The sequence below is a fragment of the Brassica napus genome, chromosome C3 (assembly GCF_020379485.1).
Source record: "Brassica napus cultivar Da-Ae chromosome C3, Da-Ae, whole genome shotgun sequence".
Taxonomy (NCBI): Eukaryota; Viridiplantae; Streptophyta; class Magnoliopsida; order Brassicales; family Brassicaceae; genus Brassica; species Brassica napus.
The window spans coordinates 28851524-28867932 of NC_063446.1; the positions used below are offsets into that span (position 1 = coordinate 28851524).

At 35.4% G+C, this 16409-nt stretch overlaps 3 protein-coding genes across 5 annotated transcripts; 2 read left to right on the top strand and 1 right to left on the bottom strand.

Annotated features, from left to right (window-relative positions):
- Positions 1–1589: 1589 nt before the first annotated feature.
- LOC106389207 lies at positions 1590–4287 on the bottom strand. The gene is made up of 10 exons (XM_013829414.3): positions 3859–4287; positions 3502–3775; positions 3337–3427; positions 3131–3255; positions 2956–3037; positions 2757–2874; positions 2519–2676; positions 2318–2432; positions 2041–2219; positions 1590–1953 (listed from the first exon to the last, which is right to left on the bottom strand). The coding sequence occupies exons 1-5, from the start codon at positions 4006–4008 to the stop codon at positions 2967–2969; spliced, it is 711 nt and encodes a 236-aa protein (XP_013684868.2). The 5' UTR covers positions 4009–4287; the 3' UTR covers positions 1590–1953; positions 2041–2219; positions 2318–2432; positions 2519–2676; positions 2757–2874; positions 2956–2966.
- A 767-nt stretch (positions 4288–5054) lies between these two features.
- LOC106385811 (probably inactive leucine-rich repeat receptor-like protein kinase IMK2) lies at positions 5055–6553 on the top strand. Its single transcript, XM_013825709.3, has one exon. The coding sequence runs from the start codon at positions 5275–5277 to the stop codon at positions 6463–6465; it is 1191 nt and encodes a 396-aa protein (XP_013681163.1). The 5' UTR covers positions 5055–5274; the 3' UTR covers positions 6466–6553.
- Positions 6554–7638: 1085 nt separating this feature from the next.
- Positions 7639–10607, top strand: LOC106436766 (probable metal-nicotianamine transporter YSL5). 3 transcript variants are annotated; one of them, XM_013877712.3, is made up of 6 exons: positions 7639–8210; positions 8353–8510; positions 8581–8678; positions 8764–8898; positions 8963–9152; positions 9328–10607. In XM_013877712.3, the coding sequence occupies exons 1-6, from the start codon at positions 7769–7771 to the stop codon at positions 10441–10443; spliced, it is 2139 nt and encodes a 712-aa protein (XP_013733166.1). In that variant the 5' UTR covers positions 7639–7768; the 3' UTR covers positions 10444–10607. The 3 variants fall into 3 exon arrangements, with proteins under 3 accessions (XP_013733166.1, XP_013733167.1, XP_048609102.1); XM_013877713.3 differs by lacking the exon at positions 7639–8210 and having other exon boundaries at positions 8983–9152; XM_048753145.1 differs by lacking the exons at positions 7639–8210; positions 8353–8510; positions 8581–8678; positions 8764–8898 and having other exon boundaries at positions 8983–9187.
- Positions 10608–16409: the final 5802 nt, after the last annotated feature.

Consider the following 16409-nt stretch of genomic DNA (forward strand, 5'->3'; position numbering starts at 1 on the left):
ACTCTGATCTGTAGCATGAAGCTGGGTTTATCAAGTAGTTCTTTCAAAGGGGATGGTGGTTGGCGTCTAGGTGGAAGTTGAACACGTCCTTGCTGACAACAGATGCTAAACTTTCTGGTAGTATTCCGTGTCTCTTGCACAACAGCCTCACCAGTCCAGACAACAGCTTGACAACTTGGGCATGTTACTAAATCCCACTTATTAACAGTTGGTCTTCGGTAGCGTCCTGCAACGTCAAACTTGATATTATTTCGAGACATAGCTGAGGTTGAAAAGGAAAGATTAGTATATTAACTTAGCATGTTTATTTTATAAGGGGTATCTGCAATTTTTGTTATGTGGCCGTATGTGGTTATTGTAAGGATAAGTTCCCTCTTACCTGTTGAGGACACTATCTTACATATCTCCTTGCCTTTCCGCTTGCCAGCTTGATGCATAATGAAATCCCCTGAAAAGTGTGACACGAAGATTAGACTAATGTATGGTGAAGCATAGTTTTTGTAATTTAAAGTAATGTAGTTTATCATGCCTTGCTGCAGTGATGATTCACGTTTTTTTTTAAGAGTAATTGCCGTTGATGTCTTGCCAGTCTCCCATTAGCAACTGTGATGATAAATAAGTACAGACAGTGAGAAAAATTACATGTAAATTTAAATAGTCTTAGATTTAGTGATGTTTTACCATTTAGGCGAGCTTCAGCTGTAAGATGACCAATGTTGGGAGCTAGTGTGAGGGGTCTGTATTGCTCTTGCAACCAAGGCTGCCGTAGATCACATACTGGAGATAGAAAGAGTAAAAAACAGAATCAAGTTATGAAAATTGTGTACATTTCAGTAAGGCATTACAGATATAAAGAACATGATTAAGGCTGTTTTGAACCAACACTTTTTCTTTTTATGGCTTGATTTTGTTACAGATGATGATGATGTGGCGGTGTGTTGAGAAATACTTAGCTCTTTCCGAGACCTCCTTGTCGTGGCTTTGTCTTTCCCTTCTACTGGCCGCTTAACCATGATTTCTGTGAAGCTTGATGGTTGAGTAATTAGGAATGAAGAGCTTGGATTATCTCTGAGTAGGAAAGACGGTAGGGGATACGTTTGAGACTGTTGTCTTTTTGTATTTCCATTGTGATTTAGTCATTCATTTGGAAGGTGGTTAGACACCTTGCAACCGTTACGGGTAATCCAAGTCATTAGTGAATATGCAGACTATCTCATTGTTTTCTTCAGTTGTTAAGCTCTAAATAACTGGCATTCTATATTGTAATATTGAGCACAGTCCATGACAGTTCTCGTGTACGCATGAGGTCGATACAATGTTGGTCGTGTTTGCTTCGACATTATTGGATACGTTCTCAGCATTTTGAACTCTTTGTCATGGAATCTGCTTAAATGAGAAAATTTGTGATAATTATTATCAGTCTGGATTGTAAACATAGAAGATACAATGCATACACTCTGTCGAATTTTTGTATACGCTGTCTAAGTTTATGATTATGCTGTCATTTCTTTGATGTTTATTAATAAAGATATGGAAGGCGCGTGCTGCATATTCTTTTGTTAATTTGAAAATCTAAGTAGGTTTAAATCTACACCAAATGGAAGTTTGTTATTCTGAAAAAAGATTTGCATTAATAATAGAATGAGCAACCACCTCACTGAGTTTTTAAACAAAAGGATAAGAGATACTGACGGAAAGAAAAAGATAAAAAGCTTAATTTGTAAAATAGAAACAGTGGTTGTTCAAGTTATTGCAGTGAACTCATTCGACTCGGGCTTTCTTCCGCTCATTTCCACCAGAAGCTACTTGGCCTGTGGTCGATGTTGAAAGCTCGGACCCAGAAGCATCCGGTGCAGATGGCTCTCATGTATCGTTGCAAGTCGTACCAACTCTGGCAGACGTATCTGGTGCAACAGCTTCAGCAACAGGCTCATCAGGGTTATTTCCACTTTCCTATAAATAAAGAGGCAATAAACATAAGAGTTTATTTGATGTAAGTATCAACAAATTCAGTACTTGTCATTAAGATTAAGAACAAACTTGAACGACGAAGGCTGGCAAAGGTGCAAGGGCTCGCTCCGGGAATATGCGAGAGATAGTGAAGGTCTGGTGCTTTGAGGTAAAGTTGAAGTCGTTCAGCTTAAGCTGGAAGGTGTATGTTTTCCCCACAAGCTCAGCGAGGGCCTGAGGAAGCTCTGTATCAACCCGAGCATCAGCACCTATCCCCGGAATACCGAGAAACATCAGCTATAATATTAAGTATCATTGAGCAAAAATAACAGTACCAATTAAGAATACGGGTTGCTTTAGGCAATACCACAATCTGCGAAGCCTCAGATGCTAGAATATTAGTCAGTTTAGCCATCTCAATATCAAAGCCGAGGAAAGATGCAGTATCAGTGCTGTCTGACACAGACAGGGTCACCCGGTACCTGATCAATTCAGAAGTTTGATTTTATAGTATTAGAAATCTCATATGATTAAAAAATGCTGAGGACATATATTTTCAAAGTCTCACCTCAGTGCTGCAACAGCATTAGTTACATTACATGGAACACATGTGAAGGAAGAGGTCTCTCGGAGGAGCTTCTTTGAACACACGGAACACCCAATATAACACCAACCGTCAGCTTGGTCGATACCGGTCACCTTAGCAGTGCAGAGAAACTCAATTATCTGTACAGTGCAGATTAAAAAAAATCAGAAAATCAGTAACCAAATCTAAAGGTGTTCAATCTAAGCATATCAGACTCTACCTGAGACTCAGAAGTGATAACAAATTGGTTAAGCTCAGAGACAGTCATGGGTTCAATCTTCTGCGCATGAACAACCTTTGATGAAGAGGATGTGTGCTCTGATCCATGACCTGGCAATCTGCAAGGAAATTATCATGAAATCCAAATGTACTCTATGAAGACAAATATTAGTTTATTTTGTCGGAAAGATAGGGCTTACTTGTCAAAAAATTATTTTCCTGCATTTGTCTCAGAGTCGAAGTAGAGATGGGTGGCGGATGTAGCATTCAGGAATAACCGACCTTCACAAAGAAGTTTAATCAAGAGGCCCCAACTGGAAAGCAACAGTCTGTACGTGTAAAGAGAAAAAAAAAACATAACAAATACTCGATTACCCCCTACTATCTTAGGATTTAGGCCTGTGGCAAGCACAATTCTTGGCTCTTTCCCGTAGCTATCAAATTTGGTATGAAACGCAAGCGCCATATAGTCAAACAAACTGACACAAACGCTCTCACCACTGCATAGAAACGATTGTTCAACGTTACAAAAACGCTAGAGTTTTTATTATAACAAATCATGATTAAGAATGTAAAAGCACCTTTGTAGACGCAGAGTGAGCATCACACGCTGTGCACCAGGTATGCGATCAGTGATTGTACTCCTGATTGCAGTTAACTCCCCAAGTATGTCTACAAAATAAATTTACAGTGTTACGTAGACACATGATGAAGAAAATCCAATAGATTAGATTTAAGATGCATACCAGGGAGCTGTTTGCCTGTGTTTGCCAGTTCAAGCAACCGATTGTATGAACGGAATCGGAACAGCTCAGTAGGTATGGGCCTAACAGACTCTGGTAGCTTATCAAAAGAGGTTCCATCATTGAACCTTATGGAGAGAGGCTCATCAGACAAGCGGAAGTTGGGGTTGCTGCGGGAGACATCAAAACCGCTCAAAGCATAAACAGATCCTTCACTGAGACGGTTCCTGAATCTGAGTTGACGGATGGAACCAATGGATCCTTGTATAAGGGTCGACTGTTGAAAGGCGAAAATTAAAATTTTAGACAAACAAATTGACGTAACTATGAACAGCACAAATCGATGAGCAAGTTGATTACCTTCTCATCAAGGAGCAGCATGTCAACGCTCATCAGTTCACCTCCTTTCTTGACATTCCTGGCCTCCCAAAACCTCAGCAAACGCAGCTCTGCGGTGTTGGAGCATCGCCCGGCTTTCAAGTCAGCAAGGAGGGTGTAGGAGTTCGCCATCGCAGCAATCGGAAAGGAGAAGAGAGTTTTCGTTTTGGTTTCTTTGAAGCTTTGCTGCTCATGCCTAAGATAGTGGTTATTTATAGCAGGAGCTTTAGACGTTACTCCGGGGTTTCGATGAGGGCGATTCAATGCTGCGGAGTGGACGGGTGAATTAATTACTCATAAGCTCGGCGTCAAGTAAGAATCAATGAGACGTTAGGGAAAAGAATGAGGAAAGGCGATCGACGACATGCAAAGCAGAAACATGACCGGCGACTTCAACTGCAAAAGAGAAGGTATAACCTAGGTTAACCCCAGGCCTGGTTTATAGAATTAGGAGCCCATTCGAATTAGAAACATGGCCCAAACAAAACAATTAAAATAAGAAACCCACCCGTAACATTTCAAAAACAGGACCCAAATGAAACAAATAAAAAACCAACCCCAAACGTAAAAAATTTCAAAACATACTGTTTTAATAAAGATGCCAGGTGACGAAATTTCCCCCATGGAGAGACCTAAGCTTACTTTATAGTATTAGATATGTATATACATTGACATAATGACCGGCTTTCATTTTCACATTGATAGGTGATATTATTAATGTGTTACTATTATATATGCTAGTTTAGTTGAGTAACCCATTTTCAAAGTAATAGCTAGTTGAGCAATAACATGGAAAAGTTGAAAGAAGTTTTAATCTAGTACAAGGATTGAATCGATGTGTTAAATAATTTCATGCCAAACAAATTTAACCAAAATCAATTTTAATATTAGTGAAAATCGGTATATTGGTGATTATCTTATAAACCGAAATATTTTTTTGTGCAACAAACCAAAATATCAAAACCAAAATCTATTATATATATATATATATATATATATATATATATATATATATATTAAAATTTCCGTTTATTAATATTTTTTGTGCAACAAACCAAAACCAAACCAAAATCTAATATATATATATATATATATTAAAATTTCCGTTTATTGACGGTCAGGATTAGATATCTCAAAACCAAAATCTCGTCCGTCCATCTTCAAATTTACCACCTGAGGAGATTTGAATGAATAAAGGGACCACAACGGCCATTATCACCGACGAGTAATAAATTAACTAACACAATTTTGTACAAGAATCCATAACGTTAACATTCACTCACTATCACACACACTCAATGTGTTTCATTATTACTGTCTCTCTCTCTCTCTCTTTTAAAAAAACTCCCACAAAACTAAACTTGACAAAGAGGGAAGATACTAAAAAATCATCCAAACATGAGCTACAACACTTTCTTCCTCCTCATGCTCACTCTCGTCCACTCCATCTTCTGTTCACTATCTCCACCAGACCTAGCTGCGCTCCAATCCATCAGAAACTCCTTAACCGAGACGCCAGGCTCAGCTTTCTTCTCAACTTGGGACTTCACAACCCCTGACCCTTGTTCCTCCTTCTCTGGTCTCACTTGCACTTCTCACGGCCGTGTCAGCACCCTATCTCTCGGCCCTAACCTCTCCGGTTCACTCTCTCCTTCTATCTCCAACCTAACCCATTTGACCCAACTCGTTCTCTACCCCGGTTCAGTCACCGGTCCTCTCCCTCCTCGGTTCGATTCCCTCCCTCTCCTTCGAGTCATTTCTATAACCAGAAACCGCTTAACCGGTCCTATACCCAATTCTTTCTCATCTCTCTCATACCTCCACACTCTTGACCTTAGCTATAACCAACTCTCAGGCTCTATCCCTCCGTTTCTCACTACACTTCCACGACTCAAAGTCCTTGTCTTAGCCTCGAATCAGTTCTCCAACAACCTTAAACCTGTCTCTAGCCCCTTGTTCCATTTAGACCTAAAGCTGAACCAAATCTCCGGCCAACTCCCACCGGCTTTCCCCACCACTCTCCGGTACTTATCCCTCCCCTCAAACTCAATGCAAGGCACAATCAACGCCTTGGCGCCATTAACAGAGCTAACATACATCGATCTCAGCATGAACCAATTCACCGGAGCCATCCCTAACTCACTCTTTGGTCCAACGACCTCATCAATGTTCCTACAAAGAAACAACTTGACTTCAATCTCCAATGCCACCGCCATTTCGTTACCCCAGGGCTCCACTGTTGATCTGAGCCATAACTCTATCTCCGGAGAGTTACCTCCTTCACTCGCCGGAGCAGAGTCCCTGTTCTTGAACAATAACCGTTTTACTGGAGATATTCCAGAGGAATACGTCAGAAGCTTAACCAACGGTACGACAAAAACGCTCTTCTTGCAACATAACTACCTGACAAGATTCCCTTGGAACTCTGGTTCTCAACTACAAGACTCTGTTTCGCTCTGTTTTTCATATAACTGCATGGAGACGGATCCAGTCGTCGGTTTGTCCACGTGTCCGGTAGAAGTTGCACCTCTGCTCTCAAGGCCTGCCATACAATGTTCTCGCTTTTACAATCACAGCTCCACTGGTTAAAGTTTTGTTTTTATTTTATTTTTGTAAAAAATGACACATTTCATAAAATGTTTATCCACAGAAGATAATATATATATATATGGGCAAATCTCCAAAATAGCACCTTTCTAAGTTTATATCACAAAAATAGCACTCAAAAACTAAAATGACCAAAATAACACCTTTCTAAGTTTATCCTTTGAAAATTTTAATTTTTTTATTTTTCAAAATTTGAAATCTTATCTCCAAAACCTCATTTCTCAACTCTAAACCCTAAACCCTAAATTCTAAACCCTAAACCCTAAACTCTAAACCCTAAACCCTAAACCATAAACCCTAAACTCTAAACTCTAAACCCTAAACCCTAAACTCTAAACCCTAAAATCTAAACCCTAAACCCTAAACTCTAAACCCTAAACCCTAAACCCTAAATCCTAAACCCCACCCTTTAACTCTAAACACTAAGTTTGTGACTTTTAATAAAATATTAAGTGTTATTTTTGTGACTTTTGACCTTGAGTGTTAGTTTGAGAACATAAACTTGATTTAGTGCTATTTTGTCTTTTTCTCTATATATATTTTAGAAATTCAACCGTTATGTCTCGTAGTGTTTTCTTGAAAAAAATCAAAAGTTTTAAAAAGATCTGTAAAGAGTGGTCCTCACATGTAAAAATTAGACTATAGTGTTTATGGAATATATAATCTTATAGATTGGATATTTTCTCTATATTATTTTTTCATTTTGTTATATGGAGTAGTTATATATGCCACTTTGAGTTGATAAAGACACCATTGGCTCATATCCTTTTCCTTATCTTCAATTAGTCTATCTTTTAACGTAGTATAAACTTTTATTCACTTTGTGGGAGAGCACTCAAGATGCCGTTAGTATAAAAATATATATTTAATTAGAAATGAGTTGAGAATTTGTTAGAACTTAGATGATGATTATTGGGAGGTTCTTAGCGTAATATAAGAATCTGTCTCTTAACTTTTAACTAAAAAAACTAAGAACCAATTTTTATATTCCGTTAAAAACCCGAACCCTCCAATAATCATGCTCTTAGAAGGAACTTAATGATGTTAATTAAGTCAACAATTAACAACTTAAACATTAAATAATTAGCTGTTTACAGACATACCAACAAATGAACCTAAAGTAGTAATAAAGTAAACAGAAAGACAGAATGTTAAAACACGAGTCCAAAGTTGACCGACTCCTCTGAGATTTTTTGGTTTTCGTTCCAATAATAACTTTCCACCAACCCTTCCCACCAACCTTAGATCTAAGAAACAGAGAAAACGTGAGAGAGAGAGAGATAGGATGAGAAAAGGAGTTCGAAGTCCAGACAAAGATCGTCAGATTGTGGAACACGAGTTGCAGGAAACTGGGTTTAGTCCAGAACCAGAGAAAGCGACGAACAAACGTGTTGAAGAAGAGGAAGAGGAAGACGAAGAGGATGAATCTGTGGAGAAGATCTTTGAAAGCAGAGAAGTGCCTTCGTGGAAGAAGCAGCTGACCTTAAGGGCTTTTGTGGTGAGCTTTATGCTAAGCATCTTGTTTAGCTTCATCGTTATGAAGCTTAACCTCACGACGGGAATCATACCGTCTCTCAATGTCTCTGCTGGTCTTCTGGGTTTCTTCTTTGTCAAGACATGGACCAAGGTGCTTTATAAGTCTGGATACTTGAAACAGCCGTTTACTCGTCAGGAGAATACTGTTATTCAGACTTGTGTTGTTGCTTCCTCCGGCATTGCCTTCAGCGGTAAATAAAACTCATCCTCGTATACTGAATCAGATAATTAGTTATTGAGCCATAGTTTAGAGAATCATGACTTGGCATGTGTCTGTTTTGTGACATCATGATAATGTTATGGCTTTTTGATTATTAATAAATGCAACTACAGGAGGGTTTGGGACATACCTCTTTGGCATGAGTGAACGGATTGCGAAACAATCAGGAGATGCTTCCCGTGGCTTCAAGGATCCTTCTTTGGGTTGGATCATTGGTTTCCTCTTTGTAGTCAGCTTTCTTGGTCTCTTCTCTGTTGTTCCCTTGCGAAAGGTTAGTTGCAGCTTTTGTTTCTTTCTTGTTGAAGAGATCTTGCATTTGCTAATTCTAATGTGTGTTGCAGATAATGGTAATAGACTTCAAACTAACATACCCAAGTGGCACTGCAACTGCTCATCTTATCAACAGCTTTCATACCCCTCAAGGGGCTAAGCTAGCCAAGTACTGTCCCTTTCACTTCTTCACTTTATGCTCTTATTAGTTTTAACTTCTCTGTTTCCTTTTGACTCCATCTTTGCTGAATCAGGAAACAAGTGAGGATGCTGGGGAAATTCTTCTCCTTAAGCTTCTTGTGGAGTTTCTTCCAATGGTTCTTTACCGGAGGAGACAATTGTGGCTTCTCCAACTTCCCAACATTTGGACTCAAAGCTTACCAATACAAGTAAGCTCAACAAAACAGTTCACTTACTCAAAAAAGAAAGAGCATTGGCCTGATGTACAAACAGGTTCTACTTTGATTTTTCAGCAACATATGTGGGTGTTGGGATGATATGCCCATACATAATAAACGTCTCTGTTCTTCTGGGAGGAATCCTCTCTTGGGGGATAATGTGGCCTCTCATTGAAACAAAAAAGGGAGATTGGTTTCCTGCAGATGTCGAATCCAGCAGCATGCATGGTCTCCAAGCTTACAAGGTTAAAACTCTCAGTAACGTTTGGATCGAACTCTGGTACCATGTTAAACTAAATTGACTTCCAACCTAAAATCTATTAGTGATAAGTGAATTGTACCATCTATTTTATATATTACTTATGATCCTTTCCAACTACCGATCTCTAATACTCTATATGACGATGTTGTTACTTTCAGGTGTTCATAGCTGTTGCTATAATCCTAGGAGATGGTTTATACAACTTCTGCAAAGTCCTGAGCCGGACACTTTCAGGACTATTTGTACAGCTTCGAGGCACTTCTTCAAGAGCATCATTAACCATCGAAGAAGACCCAACCGCTTCTCCATATAGCCCAAAGCAATCATACGACGACCAGCGTCGCACACGCTTCTTCCTCAAAGACCAAATCCCCACTTGGTTCGCTATGGGAGGATACATCATCATAGCTGCAACATCTACAGCTATACTCCCTCACATGTTCCACCAGCTGAGATGGTACTACATCCTAGTCATCTACATCTGTGCGCCCGTCTTAGCCTTCTGCAACGCGTACGGAGCAGGACTAACAGATTGGTCCTTAGCTTCGACTTACGGAAAGCTAGCCATATTCACGATCGGAGCCTGGGCGGGCTCCGAGCACGGTGGGATGCTGGCAGGTCTAGCAGCTTGCGGAGTCATGATGAACATAGTCTCCACGGCTTCAGATCTCACGCAAGACTTCAAAACAGGCTACCTCACGTTATCGTCGCCGAGGTCAATGTTCATAAGCCAAGTGATAGGAACAGCGATGGGCTGCGTGGTGTCCCCTTGCGTGTTCTGGCTGTTCTACAACGCGTTTGATGACTTAGGCCTCCCTAACAGCGAGTACCCTGCGCCGTTTGCCACAGTGTACAGAAGCATGGCTAAGCTAGGAGTAGAAGGTGTTGCTTCATTACCAAGAGAATGTCTAGTCTTATGTTATGCGTTCTTCGGTGTGGCGATTCTTGTGAATATAGTGAAAGATAGTTTGCCGAGCAGGTGGGGGAGGTTTGTGCCTCTGCCGATGGCGATGGCGATACCGTTTTTCTTGGGGCCGTACTTTGCGATTGACATGTGCGTGGGGAGTTTGGTGCTTTTCGTGTGGGAGAGGGTGGATGCGGCTAAGGCGGGTGCGTTTGGGACTGCGGTGGCTTCGGGTTTGATATGTGGAGATGGGATTTGGTCGTTGCCGAGCTCGGTGTTGGCTATAGCTGGAGTTAGTCCTCCTGTTTGTATGAAGTTTCTGGATGCTGCGACGAACACGAAGGTTGATAAGTTTTTGCACAGACCGTAGTCTTGAAGACATGGCACAAAGTGTAATGATACTTGCTTTTTTATGAGTTATTTTTGAAGGTGAGAGGTTGTATGTATAGAGAATTAGATACAGAGGAGCTTGTTTAAATTCGTAACTGGACTGTTATAATGTTTTATAAAGTAGATCTCATAGATGGTTCTGTTTCTAAACTCTTGAGAAAGACATAAACTTGCGAGGGTTGAGAAGTTAAAGATTGAGTTTTGTAGTGACCCGTTAAGCTCAAAAGAGAGAAGAGGTAAGTGACCTGAGGGTACTCTTACAAAAGGGTACGAGGAACCGTCTAATCTCTCTCTCTCTTACAAACTTGTTTGATTTTTCTATTGGTTCCTTCTCCTCTCTTTCTTTCTTCTTTGTGGAGTTTATTTCAACGGGAAGGCCTCTGTTTCCAAGGAACTCAACGCCAAGCCTTCAAAGGTTCCTCTGTTTTTCTCCCATATTCATTTTGCGTTCTAAAGGGTTTAAAGAATGTGCAGATTGTAGATCAAAGTAAGCATGAGAATACTATCTGTCTCTTTCTTGTTCGTCCTCATTCAACAGAATCATAAGAGCTTTTTGTGTCTGTTGGATTATCTATATTTATATTTGACAGGGCACCAAGATGGGTGGCAAGTGTGAACCTTGGGATATTCATATGTATGCAATGCTCTGGTATCCATTGCAGCCTTGGTGTCCACATCTCTCAGGTTTCTTTACTTCTTTTAACTAATTTGTGTTTGAACATGGATCATACAAGTTAGTGATGAGAAGTTCAAGCGACGCGCTTATCAGAGCCAAGTAATTGATTCTTTTCCATGCTAAGAAAGTGTTTTTGCCTTTGCTGCATTCTTTATTTGCTACAACACAATAATAAGCTTGAACTCGTTTTTTGACAAAGTGGTGTGGACCATTTTTTTGATGGGTTTTTTGACGGAGACGTCTGTCGGAAGAACCGGAATTTGGGCACGATGTAATCGTCACCGTAAACACTATGAGTTAGTGTATTTGTTGGTCAAAATCGGTGTTGTTTTGAATGAGAAATGAATGTTTAAAGTGAATGATATGAAAAGCTTGTAAAGCTATTATTTGGCTAAATATAAAATTTAACAAATATTTCACTTTAGATAATTGGGTTTGAATTTAGATTTGATAAGTTGATTAGACTTTAATGTCAATTAATTTGTTTTAAATCTTATTCGTAAAATATTTTTATATTTGGTTAAATATAAAATATAAACTCAATTAAAGTATATTGTTGGCTTTGATGTGGTCAATGCAACTTTAAGATTTGATATACTAACGTCTTTTGAATCGTAGTCATGGGAATCAATTTCCTTTATTGCTATTATGATTACTAGGACTCAGACCCCCGCGAACTCGCGGAGGAAACTATATATTAAGTAAAAACATAAATTTTAAAATAATTATATATAAAATGATGGGCATTAATTTAACAATAGACAAATGTAAAATGTTTTCACTAAATTGTAATTCATATAGTTAGAAATAAATGGATAAATACAGAAAACACAAATTTTCAAAGTATAAAAGTAAAATATAAAAATAATAAAACTTAATGATAAAATAATATGATTCTAAAATATTAAGTTAAATGCTATAATAATATATAAATATTTGTTAAAGCTGCACATTTTTGTCAACACTTTTCTATTGTATTTCTCTCTCTCTCCTCTCTCTTAGCAAAAAAATATATTTAAAGGTAGAATCCATAAATTTCACTAATTTAACAATGATTGTAGTGTGTATGAGGAATTAAGAGGATGCATGCAAAATTCAAAAATTAAAAGAGACATGTAAAAGAAACGTTTTTACTCTCCCTCCTGAATTAATTTTGTTATGAATAAAGATGTCTTCTTCTACTTGTAAGAACTCATATATATAGACAATTAAATGATACTATGCGAGGAGGCACATATATTTAATGAACTATCTTGAAATATTTTAGATATAACATAATAATTTTATCTCAGAATTATAATTTAGAGCATCATGAAATTAAACCTACAACTGAAAAGATATTGTACAAAATGAAATAAATTAAGTTAAAATTTCTTTATAAAAAACAAATAAATAAAGTTTGAAATAAATGTTTATAATCATAAAATATATGATGATAATGGTTTGATTGGCAGAACATTAGCATAAACATTATGTTTTATATTATCTAATCAACAATTTAAAAACAATCATTTAGAATAGCATTTAGATAGTACAAATGCTCTCCAAATGCTCTATATCCAATGTTTTCATATGAAGATTTTGGTAGAGTATTTGCATGTAGAATATATAAAATCTTTAAAATAATTAATATAATTAACTTTTTTATATAATAATATCACAAAATTATATTTATATCCAAAACCATATAACTTTATTTAAAAAAATGAAAGTAAAATTTTAATTTTTAGAAACAAAGTTGAATTTAAAATTTAATTTTTAGAAACAAAACTAAAATTTAATATTAAAAACTAAAATTTAAACTTAATTTTTTTTTAAAAATTAATTTTTTTGACAGCAAACTAAAAAATAAAAAATAAAATTTCAATTTAAAAAAAAAAAAATAAATTTCTATAAATTTTATTTTTAAAATTCTATTTCCGAAATTTGTTTATTTGTTGAAAATTAATATTTAAAAAATTAAATTATTTTCAATAAAATTATTTCACATTCAAAATATTATTAAATTAAATATAATTCATTATTGCAAATAAAAATATAAAATTCATATATATATATATATATATTATAAGTATAACATATCTATATTATTCATAAATAAGAAAATTGTTTATCATATACTAATTTTATATGATAATTTTATATATAAATCATTTATTGTTCAATCAGTTACTTTATTAATTACATTTATGAGAGCTGTAGCATACTGTTCCTATAGCATACTATTCCTATAGCATACTGCTACTGTTTTGCCATCAGCTCTATTAATGGAGACCTAAAACAGAACCCTTATAAGAACTTTTTTTATTTTATTTATCATTTCAATTCCAAGATTTTCAACAATGAATTTGTTTTAAAATATTTGACTGAAATTAAAAAGCTAATCCTAGAACTCCATGTATTTAGTAAGATCTAATATGCTCAATATGCCTTCTTATGAATTTTATTTTTTCAGTGAACTAACTGAAAGATAAAATACGCAATTATTCTGGTCATCTGGTGTATCAAAGTGATGCTACCTTCTTCTTTTTTGAACTAAAAGTGATGCTACTTTCTTGCATATTTTCCACTCTTCATCTCTTTCATATTAACCAATGTAACATACTCATCTCCAAAGGGACTATGTATTCTCTTGTAAACTGTAAGGCAATATATCCTTATAGAATTTAGGATCATTTACATAATTGGTTAACATTCAAAGATTATATAACTGGCGGTAGAAAGGTTGAAAAATGTTGGGTAACTTTAACTGTTATGAACTATGAGTTGGATAATGGTTAAAGTGTGCATGAGATCACTCTTCGAGTATTTTGACCATTATCCAACATTGAATAACACGTTATCCATTGGTAGATTGTTTTTTTTTGACTAAAGATCCATTTGTAAATATGACAATAAAACTTTTATTTTTTTAAAGTTAAGGTACAAGAGATATAAATTGAGACTTCTGTGTTTTTTGTGTGTTTTCCAAAGCTATTTTATACTCCCTCCGTTTCATATTAAGTGTCGTTTTAGAGAATTTTTTTCGTTACAAAATAAGTGTCGTTTTCGATTTTCAATGCAAAATTTATTAATTTTATGCAAAATTTATTTTTCTATTGGTTGAAATATGGTTAGGTGTATATGTAATAGTGTTTTTTTATAGAAAATATACAAAATTAATTATTTCCTTAATCCGTGTGCCGAAACCGAAAACGACACTTATAATGAAACAGATGGAGTAGTTCTCTAGAGTAGTGAATCTATCTCTGCTTTGCTTCTTCTTTTTCATTGTTTTACAACTTTCACTATTTTTTGTTGTTACATTTGTTAATCCCCAACTTTAAAAAAAAAATTGTAATGATCTGTCACCAAAGCTTACAACTGTTACCTGCCAAAAATAATAGGATGATACATTTAAATAGTTTATATTCTCAGAGAATTACTGATTTTCGTTTTGTCCAAATATGACGATTTTTTTTTCTACACATACTTTTTAGAAATTGAAAGACAAGAGAGTTCATGCCTATGGTTTCTGAATTTTTTTTTTTTATTTTGTAAATTCTTGATTGCAGCTTTGCAAATACAAAAGATGGCCGTTGTACTCCAACTATTCGTTCATAACTGAAATAACGTATTACATGAGAGGTTGCAGAGGGAAAATCCCTTCCAGAGTTTTGGTGAAATCATTTTATTGTTAGTTACCTTTCTCTGGTCATAACAAGAAATCAGTTTTCAGGGTATCTATTTAGGCTTGCATTTAGCAGTTAGGGTGTAATCTTTCACAAGGCTATGTGTGTTGTACTAATATGGACTTACTGTGTAGCCAGCTTAAGTTGGAAGGAACACAACTTTAAACTAATGAGCATTAGGTTTACAAACAATCCATTGAAACCTTTCACCAAACTCATTGATCTTCAAGGATTCGCTAATACAAACTACATGGCTGTTACCGGAGGGACTGGTGTAGCAGTAAAGAAAAACCTTAACTTTACACTTCGCCAGGACGTTCACTTGTCCTGCTGCTCATTGCCTCCTCCATGAGGGTGACTTTCTTTCACATGTTACATGAATTTTCTGAATATTAAAAATATCATCACAAAATTTTGATGAAGTCATCAAAGTTTCAAAAAAAAAACATTTTGATGAACTCATTCTTGGTTTATTTCTTCATCTGTTTTTTTTTTTGGCAGTGTTTCTTTTTGAGGGACAATGAGAGTAATACAACTAAATAACCTTTTAACCAGTACAAAAAACAAAAGCATCTAATTCACATTAATACATAGAGTAAGTTATATTATGAAGAGTTAATGACTTTTATTGGTGTCATGTGGTAGACTAGACTTGATTAAGTTTGATTTATGATCGTAAAAATGTTATCAATCATGCATTAAATTTATTTTATTTATTTTAAGTTTGATTTAACATGTGTTATAGTTGAGTTACCATTTTGACTTAGATCCTTTATAAAATTGCTAAATCAAAACTTAAATCAACATCAACCAAAATTCCATGTATTAGAAGTTGATTTACAAAGTTAATTGATTTTTCTGTCTAAAAAGTAAAAATGAAAATAGTGATTTTGAAAAACTTTCGTGTTACAAGTTACTCTACCTAATTTTGTGCTAGTCAAAGGTTTTTATAATCATTCTTGTTCCTATTTTTCAAATTATTCAAACTTTTAACTAATTATTATACAAAATTTTAAGCATTAATTTTATTTAATTTTTCAAAAATACCAATCAGAAAATTCTATATATATGACCCTAAGTTAGTGTGGCATCACGTCATTTCATTTCATTTAGTTTTGCTATTAGAATAGATATTATTAGTACATTATAATATTTAGATAATAATATATATTATTTTTCAAATTTAATACTTATTTAAAATATTTTTAAATATCTTAATGGGGTTTTCGTCAACAAACATCTTAATGGTTTATTTGTTTTTGATAAATATTTTACTATTTATATGTATATATGTTCATTTATTTTATTAAAATTATGTGCAATTTATACATCAAAAAGGTTACTAGTTAATAGTTTTTAAAAATATTAACTCTTATTTTTTACTGCAAACTTACCACATAAATTTAGGATTATTTTTTTTTTTAACTGAACTTAGGATTAATTTTTACTTCAAGTTATATCGAATTACAAATCATACTGTAATCAGTATTAATACTACATGTCACTGATCTGAACCAATGTTTGTATTTGTAATTCACTGATTTGTAACATCCTGCATAAAGATCAAAAATGCTCATAGGAACTTACCGTATGAGTCTC

What these genes read in the sequence shown, in the direction of transcription:
- LOC106389207 (XM_013829414.3), bottom strand. Translation starts at nt 4,008, where the DNA reads ATGGCGAACTCCTACACCCTCCTTGCTGACTTGAAAGCCGGGCGATGC. An exon ending in CTCACTCTGCGTCTACAAAG is followed by an intron (nt 3,256 to 3,336) that starts GTGCTTTTACAT and finishes GTTTCTATGCAG; the next exon opens with TGGTGAGAGCGTTTGTGTCA. An exon ending in AAATCCTAAGATAGTAGGGG is followed by an intron (nt 3,038 to 3,130) that starts GTAATCGAGTAT and finishes TTCTTTGTGAAG; the next exon opens with GTCGGTTATTCCTGAATGCT.
- LOC106385811 (XM_013825709.3), top strand. Translation starts at nt 5,275, where the DNA reads ATGAGCTACAACACTTTCTTCCTCCTCATGCTCACTCTCGTCCACTCC.
- LOC106436766 (XM_013877712.3), top strand. Translation starts at nt 7,769, where the DNA reads ATGAGAAAAGGAGTTCGAAGTCCAGACAAAGATCGTCAGATTGTGGAA. An exon ending in CTGTTGTTCCCTTGCGAAAG is followed by an intron (nt 8,511 to 8,580) that starts GTTAGTTGCAGC and finishes TGTGTGTTGCAG; the next exon opens with ATAATGGTAATAGACTTCAA. An exon ending in ATGGTCTCCAAGCTTACAAG is followed by an intron (nt 9,153 to 9,327) that starts GTTAAAACTCTC and finishes TGTTACTTTCAG; the next exon opens with GTGTTCATAGCTGTTGCTAT.